At 35.4% G+C, this 15419-nt stretch overlaps 1 protein-coding gene across 1 annotated transcript; it reads right to left on the bottom strand.

The window, feature by feature from the left end:
- Window positions 1-5611: 5611 nt before the first annotated feature.
- On the bottom strand, window positions 5612-6109 carry LOC107062172 (uncharacterized). Its single transcript, XM_015312512.1, has one exon. It carries the CDS (start codon window positions 6107-6109, stop codon window positions 5612-5614), a length of 498 nt encoding a protein of 165 aa, XP_015167998.1.
- Between the last annotated feature and the right edge of the window lie 9310 nt (window positions 6110-15419).

The raw sequence follows: 15419 nt of genomic DNA, 5'->3' as shown, positions 1-15419 counted from the left end.
CCAATGAACTATAGGCGATCCTCATAAACCTTAGAACCATGGAATTTTGAAGGATTCATCTTAGTGAAGTCTTTTATCGTTGCCACCATCGTATTCACATTTGGGTTTATGGGAGAATTAGTCTCTCTATTGTATTAGGTCGTCATGGCTTGAGACAACACTTGGAAAGTGGCTCGGAATTCAGCATGAGTAACTTTCTCGGTCAAGGGATCAATCGAAACTTGAGGAACCTTGAGCTCAACATTGTCATTACCCTTATTCCTTCTCACATGAGCTCTTCATGGGGCTATATCCTAAAACGGATCGAACATGATTTCGGAGAAGGATCTTTATAGAGAAAGACTTTATGGCATGACTTTAAAATAATGAAAGAAGTGAATTTTCCTAAAGGTTTTGTAGCCTCCTATTAAAAAATGTGAGGCGCTTCACATTCATGAGCAAGACTATACTTAATGCGGTTGTCAGACATCCTATGACCTTTTTCTAAAACTTTGTGCTCTGAATACCATGTTTGTGATGACCCCAAATTAAACCCTAGATATGACATGGTGTATAAGACTCCAAGAGACCTTACACAAGCCACTTGACATACATTTAACATAAAATAATAGACAAAAGTAGAGAGTTTCATATTAAGAAAAAAGTTTGACATTTATAGCGAAAGTCTAACATAGTCTTGACAATCCTTTATACAACATCAATGCAGTGGTAGTGATGTAACCCATACACCACGTACAACATCCAAAAGTAAATAAAATAAGAAATCAATAAAGGTGACATCATCCTCAAAGTATGAGGACTCACCAAGTCTTTGAATATCTATGTGCTCACTAGCAACGAATGGAGGGAGAGGAGTCGTCAAGCCCTACATTACGAAAATAGTGTAGGCACAAATATGCACTAGTACATGGTATATGGAATGTACTAAGTATGAGGGAAATGCAATAAAATATGGAATATTATCATAATAGGATATAATCGAAAACATGAAATGCATGACCAAGCTAAATATAGAGAAGCCCTTCTTAAGAAATATCATAAACTTGAACATGGTCAATGCATCTAGAATTCATAAGGAAATATTCAATAAACACTTTGAAGTAACTTAATTTATTTTGTGGGATATTTACTATAAACAGACACAAACCATGTGAGCTATCACATGGAACACAGTGTCTTGCTCCCATACTGAAAAGAGATGTCCTTACTTGATAAGGAAATGACCTTAACTTTTATCATAGGAGGATCCACTAGCTAAGTCAATTAAGACAATATACAGGGGTACAAAATTAGTGATAAAGAGATTTCTACTAAGGACCCGACCTCTACTAACGGGAGAGCCTCCATCTTAATATCCTCTCGGTGCTAAGTAAAAATCTCAATAGAATAGTCATAAACATGAAAATATCATCATCCATGGAAAAGAATAATTTAGTTGTTAATCCAAGCTAATAATATCATACAATAGCACCTTAAAACGTGAATCATGCATGCACGAGAAAACCTTTCACCAAACCATGATCCCTTAATGTGAGAAAACCTTTCACAACTTCATTTATGTCAATCTTATAGAAACCTAGATCATAAAACCTTTCCTTTCATAAATCATGCATAAATTGATGAAAAAATCATTCATAGCTTCATAGCTTATTCATATATTCATGTAAATTAGGGTTCATAGTAAAGATCATGATCAATGCATGGGTTCATATGGAGTTGAAGTGAAAATATGTGTGTAATTGAGTTTAAATCATCATATTATAATCACAATTAAATAATTAACTCCATACAAATAGAACCCATGAGGAATTCAATGAAAACATAATCAATTGGATTGAAATTTGACTTGGAGATTGGGAAACCTTGGGGCGCAATGGGTTAATGGAACCCATTGATGAATCCCTGCATAACTTGAGGATGAATGCCTAGAATCAATAGTGAAAATGAGTCTTAAACTTGTAACCCTAGCTTCTTCTTCCTTACTCCTTGAGAGAAAAGCTTGAGATGATTTGGGGATTCTTGGGAGATTGATTTGGAAATGGGTAAGTTAGCACTAAAATAGTTATAGGGGCTTATATATAGGAAAAAATGATATAGAAATTTGGTGCATAGAAAAAGACCAAAACACCCTTTAAAATAACTATCAGTCAGACCTACGGTTGCGACCTATGGACAGTATAAATTCCTATGGACTTTACTCGTGAACTGTAGGTTGAGTGAATGGGCCTGAAATTAAGGTTAAATCCTACAAATCGTTCTACGGACCATCAAACTTCATGTGGTCTGTAGACCCCATCTGTACACCTCAACTTTTAGCTCAAAATTTCACAAGTCTGGGACCTTTCTATGGAACCTTCCTACGGTCTATAGTCCATTCGACGAACCATCCTGGTCAATCGTAGAACGGGTTACTGGGCTTGTTTTCAAAAATATTTTTTCCACTTCCTACGAGACTGGTCTACGACCCATAGAACTTCCTACGAACCATAGGCTTGTCTCATCGAATTGAACCAGAAGACCTTTATGGCCTTCTTTCCTTTTATGAATTCTTAGGTGTTACAATTGTGCAAACAATGTCTCATGTATCCATGCTTCGGAAGTATGTGCCAGATGAGTCTCACGTGCTTTCACTCAATTAAGTGGAGTTGGGTATATACGTGGTTCGCGAAAGTAAATAGTAACATACTTCTTCCCCATGAATGCGGGAGGTGGGGTTAACCTTGACAAGCCTCCACTAATGCAGGACATGGTCCATGAATGGAAAGCACAAATTAAGATTCACCAGTAAGAGCTACATCAGCTTAACTTTTTTTAGAGTTGAAAAATACTCTTATGGGGTGCTCAGTATTCGTTTTGAACCCCATTTATGAAAACTTCATGCGGTCTGTAGACCCCATCCGTACACCTCAACTTTCAACTTAAAATTTCATGAAGTCTGAGACCTTTCTACAAACCTTCCTACGGTTTGTAGTCCATTCGATAAACTGTCCTGGTCAATCGTAGAATGGATTACTGGGCTTGTTTTCCAAAATATTTTTTTCCACTTCCTACTAGGCTGATCTACGACCCATAGAACTTTGTACAAACCATAGACTTGTCTCGTGGAATTGAACCAGTAGCCCTTTATGGCCTTTTTTCCTTCTTCGAAGTCTGAGGTGTTATAGTTGTGCAATCAGTGTTTCATCTCTCCATGCTTCAAAAGTATGTGCCAGATGAGTCTCACGTGCTTTCACTCAATTAAGTGGAGTTGGCTACATACATGGTTCACGAATGTAAATAGTAACATTCTTCTTCCCCACGAATGCGAGAGGAGAGGTTAATCTTGACAAGCCTCCACGAACGCAGGACCTGGTCCATGAACGCAAAGCACAAATCAAGATTCACCAGTAAGAGCTACATCAGCTGAACTTTTTAAGAGTTGAAAAATACTCGTCGGGGTGCTTAGGATTCGTTTAGAATCTCATGCATGCAAATGAGATATGCAACCCTATAAAATTTGATATTTTGGACTCAACGGAGATGTCAAAACTTCAAACTGAGGTGGTCTCCACAAAATATAGCCTCACACCCAGACTCTATTTTAAGACAAATTCCATAAGGTATCTCTGAATGAGCCTGGAAGCCTCAGCATCCGCACCGAATGTCTAGACCAAACTTGAAAGGGCTAATGGAACCGTCAAAATTGCATTGTGAGGTCGTCGACCTGAAGTATTCACCGAGGTCAACCATTCAAGTACTAGAATCTCCAAAATACGAAATGTCACACAAAACCCAAACAAATGACCCAATGACCAAACTATCAGTGAGACTAAGTCATAAATGACTTGAGACCGCTATAGGAATACTCCTAACACCGAAATTATTAGAAAATGGTAAAAATGACCTTGAGGGTCATTACAATACCACATGTAATGTAAGTGTAATTTTCATAAGGAAGGGAAATAAATGTTTGATCTTAAAATAGGGTGTGAATCAAACATTAAATTATAATAAAATAGTACTTAGTGTGATTAACACTATTTTCTATAATGGATTTTATAATAAAGAAAACAATATTTTCTTACTATTCATAATTATTACTCCTTCTATTTCAATTAATTTGTCTTGCTTTTAACTTTAGTTCATTTAAAAAATAATGTTTCTTTCCTCTTTTGGCATCTGCTTCATTCTAACTTCACACATGACATGTTTAAGATCACAAGATGGAAGGACATATTAATACATGTTATTTATCTTAATTTAAGACCACAAAATTTAAAAAAATTATTTACTTTATTAATTTCAGGCTAATCAAAACCAAATAAATAAATTTAAACAGAGGGAATAGTATCTAAAAGTAATATAAAATAAATAATTTGAAAAAATGGCAACTGTAATATTAACCTCCAATTTTTTCTGTTTCTTCAAAAGGGAAAATCTAAGTCCTAAAATAAATCAAATCAAAGGTTATTGTCTTTATTTGTTGATTCATTTTTTAGAAGAAGTAACAACATTTTTTTTCTTCAGGCAATTCTATTGAATATTTTAAGGGCATTAGAAGCATATTATATATTTTTTTCAAAATTGAATTAGTTATTACCACTTATCATACGAAACCTTAATCATTGTGTGTTTCCTCTTTGACTATACTAGTCACTTTAGGTTAATATACTGTTTGGGTGACACAATAATGTTAGAATTTTGTGCTTTCTTAAAACAAATTAAGATTTCAATGGGCTAGTTCAATGTAAATAACTATTGACAAAAAATACATCTCTATTTGTTTTACCCCTTGTTTGAATAATTAACAAATTAAAGGGATTTTGATTTTGCTTCAAAAGAAAGATGGTCCAATAAAGAAAAGGTTTTTCTCCAAACTATTATATATGGTGTGTAAATGACACATATTACATATTTATTGATTTGAAAGTAAAAAATAACTTTGAAATCTATAACTACAAATAAAGATAAAGGAAAAGTACATTAAATGTTATTTGCATTTTTAGAATAGCAGTAGGGCGTTGAACTTGGACTCTTAAAAATAAATTTAAGCGAAGTCATTCAATTTTCTTTTGAATATGTCCAAATCAAGAAGAAATATATAACACAAATTGTCTTACATACGTCCAATGACATTAAAGTTGTGTAATTTAATTATTATTTTCAGTTACTTTTGATATTTCATTATTGTAGTCTTTCCTTTTTCAATTATCAAACACAAAAAGATTTCACAAATTTTTAATCAAGTTAGCTTGTTAAATGCATTTACACAATAATTATTACAAATTATAGAATAAAACTGTGTTTTTTGAACATATACTAGAGGCTCAGAGATTATATGATGTTTGGTCCGATTCCTGATGCAATTTTCATGATTTGTTTTTTTATCTAATCTTTTTCAAACATAAAAATTGAAATCCAAAGGTAGAGCATAAAAATATATAAATACACAAATTAAACGACACTTGTAATTCACTTATTATATCAAAAACATTTGTTGCATAAAATATTAAGGGTCCTCAAGGGGACTAAATGAACTACAAACTAAAATATGATTACTTCTACTCCATTTTTAGAAAGATTAACATACATAAAAAGGACTTATGATTTTTTGCAAATTCTAAGACATTATTTATGGGAAGGAAGACTTGCCATTTCTTTTGACATATTTCCGCATCCACACATGCTTCCCATTAATACTAAATTTAACTTTGGATTCATCTTTTAGAATAGACTCTACAATTTCAGGTGTAACAAATACGATTCGAGCATAAAGAGCTTGTTCATTGGATTTCACATCTTGCATGATAATAGACTCAATGTTGTCTCCAAAATATGATGTAAAGAATTCCCTTATTTCCCATTCTGCAACAGGATAGCCCTTTGAGAAAGTAAGAAACATGCTCCGTTCTTCATATGGTACGTTATTTCCCTTCATCCTCCAAGTAGACATCATGTCACCTCCAAGTCCTAGATGAGACATTCTTTCACTCAAAGATAACTCACAAGGAGGTGGCACCATTGTTAGTTTGCTTTCAATCACGGTTTGTTTAGAACTTCCACTCATCATGGCCTTTTCCATGATATCTTGAAATGCCTTGTGACAAACCTCATTTAGAATCTTCTTCATCTCACTATTTGCATTGTCTCGATTTTCATGAAAAAATTGGAGAGATAAGTCTTTTCTAGTGAGGTGTTGAGTTAGCGGAATCTCACTTGAATAAGTTGGGACCAGGCCAAATTGATTGTCCTCAATGCATTTGAGACAAGTTGCACCCTCATCAGCAAGTTCGTTAATAAAAAAATTAGGTAGGGCTATGATCTTACTTATAAAATTTTTGAAATGACATGTTCGCTCCAACCAAATCCATAATGACAATGTATGCATTGATTCAAAAGGATTACGCTCAAGGTTAATAACAAGTAAATAATAAAGTTTTCGATCAATCTTATGAAAATGCTTGAATTCCTCCATAGTGATTTGAAAAGTTGGAGAATCCAAACCAAGTGACATTGGTAGTGATCAAACCTGAAATGCCACAAATTAAATTATAATGAATCAAGAAGGAAAACAAAAACCCTAATTTTGTCAAACAAATAAGCATACAAAATGGAATAAAATATATAAATCAACCAATATGATTCAAGCATATGAAAAAGATGAAATACACATTTTCATCTATGTAGAGATTTAAACAAAGACGAAAATAAAAAAAGCTTAGGCTACAAAAATGAAGTGAGGAAGAACAAACCAAAAGGTAACGTCAAGGGAGGGTTGTTTTGAAGAACTCAATTTGACAAAATAACTTGACAAGCTAACTCATTTATAGGTGAAAAAATTTCACTGGTCAATGCTCTAATAAAGTTATTCTTATCAGTATTCTACCAAAACAAAGTAGAGTAATTATAGATTTGGAAGCATTTACAGAAAAAAAAACTAGAGCAGTAATTACAATTTTTGAAGTATTTATAGAAAAATGTAGGACAGTAAGTACAAATTTTGAAACATTTACACAAAAAGTCTTGTTTACTAGATTGCAATTAAATCTTCTTAGTGTCATTCTAGAAATCATATTGAAAGAACTTCATACACATTCTATACAAGAAATGATGAGAGAATCAAAGCTCAAGATCACCTAGAATAACTAATTACATAATCGCAAAATATATATATAAAAAAGAAGCATAATGCTTTAACTTCTACAATTATGAAAGAAACTTCTAGTTACATAGGGAGATATCAGTCTAAAAAATAAATGTAGAACAACCTGATATATTACTAAATAACTTGACAGTATATATGAATATACCTCATTCTATAATACCTACACCAAAGAATCAGGTGTTTTAAAGTATTCCTCTAATAATTAATACGAATTTTGTTAACATTGACATAAATTGAGATAGAATATTTAGGGGTTGCGTATTCAAATTATAGCACAAAAGAGACAACCACTAATTCATTGATAAATGACTCATGTCCTTTTATCACAAACTTTAAAATTGTGTTCCTCTATCGAAAATGTTCTCTACTTTATTCATATTTATCGAAAATGGTTCCACCCTCAAGTTTATTCTCTTCATTAACGAACACCTTATAATTAACTCTCATACGATGCACGTAAAAAGTACACGATGCACGTAAAAATTATAATTTAGGTAAGATTCGAAGCATGCTAGCCATTAAACACACTCTAATTTGTTAAAAACATGCCTAGATTATACAAAATTTTGTGAAACAATTGTTTTGGTGGACACTCCATTGACATGTAATGTATTTTCTATTCTCTCAATTTTTAATGTATCCCATTAAACTAGTGTGCAAATTTTAATATCAATTGTGTATGTTGACTCCACCAACTTCTAAAAATGAAAATAATCCAAGTTACTCGATGTATAATAGATTGAAAAACAACAAAATATAATTATTTCATTGTTCACCATTAGTCATCCAATCAGCTTTTTATAGGCATTGCAATACGTTAAGGCTTGTCTAGGTAACTGTTAATGGCTTCTACATGTTGTTTTGTTTAATAAATTCAATGTTTTGTTTCATAATTTGAAGTATCTTTTTAACATTTATATCTTCTCCGATTGAAATTCTTAAAAAAGGGTGAGTAGTTGATGTCGATATTTAGGTAAATCCAATTATTTCACATAGCAAATATATTGTAAGAGAAAATGATAATATATGAAGAGAATGAATTCTTCGTTTATTCTAGTTTTGGCATGATACATATTAATTGGAATCAAGATGAGAAGAAAACACTAGATCAAATCTTCATTCTAGATGCAAAAATATGAAGAAACAATTTAGTTAAGCTACACCAAGAAGTATTTATTTAAAAGAATCCTAAAATATATCTAAGCACTTTATATTCAATATTTTATTACTATACAAACTATTACACGGAGGAAAACATAAGGGTAATGGAAAACATTATCAAAATAGAAGGAGAAGTAAGCAAAAATATACATACAAAACAACCCAAACACCTGACATCAGTTAGTACTCGAGCTTTTAATCAAAATAGGAGTACAAGACTTTACAAAAACAATTATATACAGAACTATTTCAGAATACAAAATAAATACAAAACCTAGTAAAAAACAGAGGGAAACTAACAACTCCAGACGTCAAGAGCTTACCCTATTCTCCATATCCCAAAAGTTGCTCCGCATGAGACCCAAATCAATGGCGAGAACTTGTACTATAACCTGTAGGATATATATATGTAGTGGTACTCAGTAGGCATAGGTCGACTGAGCTTCAACAATAAAGACATCATAAATAGCAAGTATATAATAAGGAAAGTGCAACACAAGAAATTAAAGAAAAGACACTACATAGTTTAAGATGAACAACTATAAAGGAATAAAATACAATGAACAAGAAACCGAGTATAATGACCTGGTCATTATCAATAAGTCAATAGTGAAAGAATTTGGTCCAGAAAACCTTCCAGGTAGCGACTTAAATTTTGTTTGCTAGGTCAGCCTCAAATGGAATCTATGTTAGGTGATGTCTAGGGATATCTGGGAATGTATGGTGTGTGATGTTGAGGTTTTGTTGATATTTTACTATAGCACAGACATTAAGGAGTCCATAGGACTTTTCAAAATTGAATTCAGATAAGTAGAACTCCCAAAATTGATTTTGGCATGGACTATGTAGGAACATCAAGGGAAGAGGTTGTGTTGTGAATAATGGAATTTTCTAGAATTTTGAGGCTCTGAAATTTCATCAAATCCATAATAGCAGGAGGCTTCACTCTACAGCGATGCTCACACCACTTTAGTGGGTAAGTACTCTAGAGTGGCGCCGCTATAGGAGAGAGAAACAAGATTTTATATGGAAACAACCCTAAAACCCCTATTTTCTACACTCGGTATTCTTGAACTTGGGAGGGGAAATTTTGGGTTGTCTGCACTTGTTTTTCCATGAAATTCTTCGGTAAAGGTAAGATTTTGACTCTCCAACCTTGTTCAATGATTCTTAAGCCTTAAAAATCTAGGTTATTACTCTTGGGGGAAGGTTTTGAAGTGATTCCATAGTGGAAAAAGCCCTAAGTTGGGGAAAATGATCATATCTTGGTGTGGGGTTAGGATTTGTTGACAATCTGGGTAAATTATAGGCCATTAGTGATTGATTGTTGTTTTAATTAATTGTTTTATACCAAGAACAAGCTAAGGCACTTCGCAAGTGGAAAACTCGGGTTCTTTAGAGTTTCCAAGAGGCTTGATTTGAGGTAGGTGATGGTTGTATGTTTCTGATTTATGTATGTATGTATGTCTATTGATTTGTAGAATTATTTGTGCAATGCAAGGTAGGGAGACATATGAAATTAAATCATATAGGTAATATCATGCAATGAACTTGTTATTGTGACTTGTGATTTTCAAGTGGTAATGTTCATCGTACTATATAATTGTGCATGTTTGTTGGTTAGCTCTTGTACCACACTGGTACACCAACTATGGATTACTTTAGTACCACACTGGTACACTAACTATGGATTGCTCGATTACCACGTCGTTACACTAACAGTTTGGGTTTGGGTTCTATGAGAGGACCATGTATGTGATTGTGGTTCAATGAGTGGACCATAAATATGTAATTGTGATCATGTGAGACATGTATTCAGGTATTATTATTGTTTCATGACATGTGACTAATAGTTTTATGGTTGGTATTTGTTGTTATATATATTATTCTGTGTTACCACTTTATGGTGAACTCTTTATATTCATATCTTGGATTGGTTTTGTGATCCTACGAGTACTTTGTGGTTTGAGTACTTGTATTACATCTGCTCTTTTCCTTGTTGAGTATAAGGCATCTTCATGTGGCTAATTCAAGACCTTAATTGAGGAATACCTGATTCTGACTCCAAGGATGAGTAACATATTTCATGTGGCCATGAATTCTTATGCATTTATTGTCCATATTTTTAGGCACAAACACTAGTCTTTAGCTTTATGTTAGTTTCGGGGTTGCATCCCCAGCTTGACTACCTTAGTTTTTTGGTGTGATGACTTTCAATTTTTAGGGTTATTCCGCATTAAATATTTTTAGACTATTAGGTTGAGTTTATGGGGACTCAATTCTTTAGGGACTAAATTTTTTTCCTTATTCTATATGATAAGCGCGCTTCTTTTAATAAATAGTGTTGGGTTGGTTTTGGGTTATTCTTTGGTTCTCCCACCATGTGGTTTAGTGTAGCTGCCACTCACACGATTGGGGTCGTGATAAACTTGGTATCAGAGCCCTAGGTTTGTTGATCTCGTCATACCAAAAAGAGTCTGGTAGAGTCCTATGGAATGGTACAAAGACATTTGAGAGGCTACATGACTCTAGGAACTTCTCTTTCTTTCTTTCTTTCTTTCTTTCTTTGTGCTATGACTTGATTCCAATTGGTATATGTCGATCCAAATTGGTATCTAACTCTTCCACTCTCTTTTCCATAGAAGGTTGACACTCGATGTAATGGTGCAAGGGTAGTAGATCCAGAAGTAGAGCAAGAAACTAAGCCCATAGTGAGATGATGTGGCAGAGAAAAAGGTATGGGTAGGGGAAGAGGAAGGGAAACACCCATCAGAGGTGGAGTGTACACCAAAAATGTACCAAGGGAAGCGACCCTACCCCCATCCTAGGATCCCATGGAGGAAGAGTTTGAGATTAAGATTGAAGATGATGTTGAACCAGAGGTGAGGACACAAACTGGAACTGTAGGTCTTCCCTGTATGGATGTGAGGAATGTTCATTCACATGGCTTAGACTACTCAGATCCTTGTCACTCAGACTATCGTTGCTACAGTTCCTAAGATTAATGGGAACTTGGGTGCTGACACTTTGTTATGTTCATTGCTTAGCCCTGTGATGATCGGTACAAAACATAAGATGTTGACCAAGTTTTAGAAGCTTAAGCCTCCAATGTTTCATGGTTATGAGGGTGAGTACACGTTTGAGTTCATCTTGGATTGCTGTAAGAGGATTCATAAGTTGGGTATTGCGCAGCAACACGTAGTGGAGTTTGTGACTTTACAACCTCAGTGTGAGGCAAAGTAATAGTGGAGAGCTTTTGTGGAATATCATTCATCAATCTTACCTCTATTGACTTGAGTATAGGTCCACACTTTGTTCTTGTAGAAGTATGTGCCTCGTACCTTGAGAGATAGGAAGAATGATGAGTTTATAACTTTTAAGTAGGGTAACATGATTGTGTCTACTTATGAGGTGAAGTTTCATGCCCTATCTCAATATGCTACACATCTGGTGAGTACTAAATAAGAAAGTATCTAGTTATTCTTCAAAGGTTTGAATTCTGAATTGCAAGTTTTATCTGTGCCGAAGACTTCTGTAGGTAAGAGTTTCAATGAGGTGACTGACTTCATGAAGAACGTAGAGGGAGTTCAATAGATTAGGAAGGCCAAGCCATTGGCTAAGAAGTCAAAGATTGTGGATAACTACAATGGTTTGTATTTCAAGGGTTCAAGTAAGTAGGCATATTTTACTCGCCTGGTTTAGTTAACTATGCCCATTAATACAGGTGGTCTAGGGGCTTCTTATTTATCAGCTAGTAGGCCTTCACTTGACTGTAATTGTTTCCATTGTGTTGATTTTGGGAACTTTAAGAAGAAATGCCCCCACAGAAAAGCAATTGTTCAGGTTCAGCCACAAACTAGCAGTGGTTTTAATGGTTAAAGAAAATCAGGGTAGAAGATGTACATAGGGTGGGAGAGGAGATAATCAAGGAGGCTATGGAGTCCAAGGTAATGGTAATGCGAGGAGAGGAGCAACGCAACCCAGAAATGGGGACATCCATATTGAAGATAGAGCTCAATGTTATGCATTTCTGGGTAGACCATAGAAGGAGGCATCAGATGTTATGATTACAACTACTATTCTATTCAGTGACCGAATGGATAATGTGTTGTTTGACCTGGGTTCTACTTATCATATGTATCACTGACATTTTCTCTAGAATTTGATTTGATTTGTGATACCCTTGATGCCCCTATCTATGTTTCTACATTTATTGGAGAATTGGTTGTAGTAACCCATGTGTATCGTGATTGTTCTGTGTTGTTTATGGGCCTATAGACTCGGGTAGATTTAGTCATATTTGATATGCTAGACTTTGATATGATCTTGGATATGACTTGGATGTCCCCCTATTTTTTTTTATTAAATTGTAATGCTAAGATAGTGACTCTAAAGATCCTGGGAAAGGAAAGTTAGAGTGGAAGGGGTGAACATGCCTAAGACATTAAACATCATATCTTTCCTCCAGTCTAGCAAGCTAGAAGGGCTGGTTGGTTTGACATATTTGGCCCATATTCAAGATATTAGTGTAGAGTCTCCTCCATTGAGTCTATCTCTATGGTTTTCGAGTATCTAAACGTGTTTCCTACGTTCTTGATATGCCTCCATATAGGGATATAGACTTTTATATTGACTTGGAGTAGGGCGCTCACCCATTTTCTATTCCTCCTTACCACATGGCTCTGGCAGAGGTGAGATATCTGAAGACTCAGTATCAAGAATTTCTTGGTTAGGGATTTGGTCGTCCCAGTGTTTCTCCTTGGAGTCCTCTTGTCTTGTTCGTAAAGAAGGAGCATGTTAGTATGAGGATGTGCATTGTCACACCCCGAGCTATCCCCGAGACGCGGACACGGGACCTAGGACCACAAGTGATCCCAAGCTAACCCTGCTGACATGATCATGAGCATACTAAAGATAATAAACTGATGCGGAAGCTAAATCATAAAGTAAGTCTGAAATGATGGGGAATACCCATATCCTATAAATGTGATGAATGAAAATTGATGAGTTTAATACAAAGAAGATATTAACTCAACACTAAGCTGAATCTAACATGTCTGAAATAAGCCTCTAAACTGACTAGAAATGTTGGGACATGCCCCAACTAGATCTAGCAAAACTGAAACTAAAGACTAAAAGAGATAAAGATAAACATGTCAGACTAAAAATACTAAAAAGAAACTCATGACTATTGTCCTCGGAGAATGAGGACTCACCATTGATTCTGATGAACTGGAGATCGGAAACCGATCTAAGCGTGATTCGGATGCTGAGAACCTGAACCTATATCACGAGAAGATGTAGCGCGCGTATGCGTCAGTACTTGAAAGGTACTGAGCATGCAGGATAGAGTAAAGTTGAAATAAGATATAACTGACCAAAGAAATAAAGCAATGAAATAATCGGAACATGATATAGATACTGAATGCAATGACCAATTTATAACATGCTGAGACTGAATACTGAATATACCGATACATGGTCAATGCAATAGAATTTGACTGAACTGTGGGAGCTACTAATAACCGACATAAGACCACATGAGCTAAATGTGGAGTTCGATGTATACGCCCTATCGAGAGGACCTAATACACCCGGCCAAAGGTATAGAGGCATGCTAGCGTGATCACTAACTGTTATTGCCCACAGAAGGGACTTACACCTACGTGGCTCATAGTTCTGGGACTATATGGGTACGCTGAACCCTAGTCCTACTCGGTATTATGCTACTCCCAATAGATTAAGTGATTAACACATTATGACTGAATTTCTGTAATACAGGATATCTCAAAACTGAACATGCAAAACTGAGAATGCAACAATTAATCTGATAATGATGCATTCATAAATAGAGGCATGTATAACTGAATACTGAAATATCTGACATAGCATGTGTAATTCAAAAACTAAAGAAATACATAGCTAGGGTTCTGAAATTCGTGCAATAAACTGATAAATAACATGATAATCTAATTTGGAACATTTAAATAACTAATTCATGATGATCTATTAAATTCTAGAAACCCTAGGCCTGTTCATAATCATGGAATCAAAAATCTGACTGAAATCTAGGGACCAAATGGGTGAAAGGAACCACTAGTGAAATACCACATACCTGGTGACAAATTTTACGGAGAAATCCTTTGATTTCTGGGTTGGAATTGAAGAAATCTTGTTGCGTTCTTGGAGTTAGGGTTAGTCGCCTCTTTCTCTTCTTACGCTTCTAATTTTCTAAGTTATGAAGAATGATTTGACTTAGGTAAGTTCTAGTTATGTTTCTAGGCTTAAAAAGACTAAAACCTCATGATTTAGGGTCTACACGACGTACCTTAGGAGTCCAACGAAATAGGAAAAGACCTAAAGACCCATGACTTAACTGCTGTTGGAGTGACCGATGGATTGGACCTACGGGCCGTAGTTCAATCTACGGTCTGTAGATTAGGGTCGTCGATCAACTCTGCCTGACAGGGTTTCACTAAAACAAGCATAACTTTTTACTCGGAGGTCGGATTTTAGCAAACTCGGTGCCGTTGGAAAGAGGATTAAATTATCTATCATATCATAAGTCATGGGACACATAAATCCTTTTGCGCTAAGAGTTATGACCATTTGAAGTTGACCCAATTAACAATTTCCTCTAACTGACTGTTGACCCCACCTACGGTCACACCTACGGACCGTAGATCGAACGACGGTCCGTGCTGGTTGGACGTAGTTCATATCAAAGGCTGGGTAAAAGAGTCTTGATCCACGGACACAGACCACAGACCGTGGTCTGACTTATGGACCGTAGGTCTGTCCGTGGGTCGAGACTTAGTTGATTTTCTGAGCTAGATTTTGGGAGGGGTTGCAGTCGTGAACTATGGACCACCAACACGGGCCGTGGTCTAACCTATGGTTCGTGGATAGGAACCGTGTGTTGCCCCTGCAACTTCTCAAAATCTACAGTTTTGGTCTGTTGCGGATACGGGGTGTTACATTTTCTCCCCCTTGGGACCATTCATCCTCGAATGAAGACTAAACTAGCTGAAATGGAGGGAGAGGGCTCCAATCCTGTCACGCCCCGAGCAACCCCCGAACTGAATTTTTGTAAATACTGGATAGCTCGAACTGA

This window comes from Solanum tuberosum, unplaced genomic scaffold (assembly GCF_000226075.1).
Source record: "Solanum tuberosum cultivar DM 1-3 516 R44 unplaced genomic scaffold, SolTub_3.0 scf00205, whole genome shotgun sequence".
NCBI classification, from domain to species: domain Eukaryota; kingdom Viridiplantae; phylum Streptophyta; class Magnoliopsida; order Solanales; family Solanaceae; genus Solanum; species Solanum tuberosum.
The sequence above is the reverse complement of the archived record's forward strand: the minus strand, read 5'-3'. Positions and strand labels throughout refer to the sequence as shown.

Excerpts from the sequence above, each read along its gene's own strand:
- LOC107062172 (XM_015312512.1), bottom strand. The coding sequence starts at position 6,109 with ATGAAGAAGATTCTAAATGAGGTTTGTCACAAGGCATTTCAAGATATC.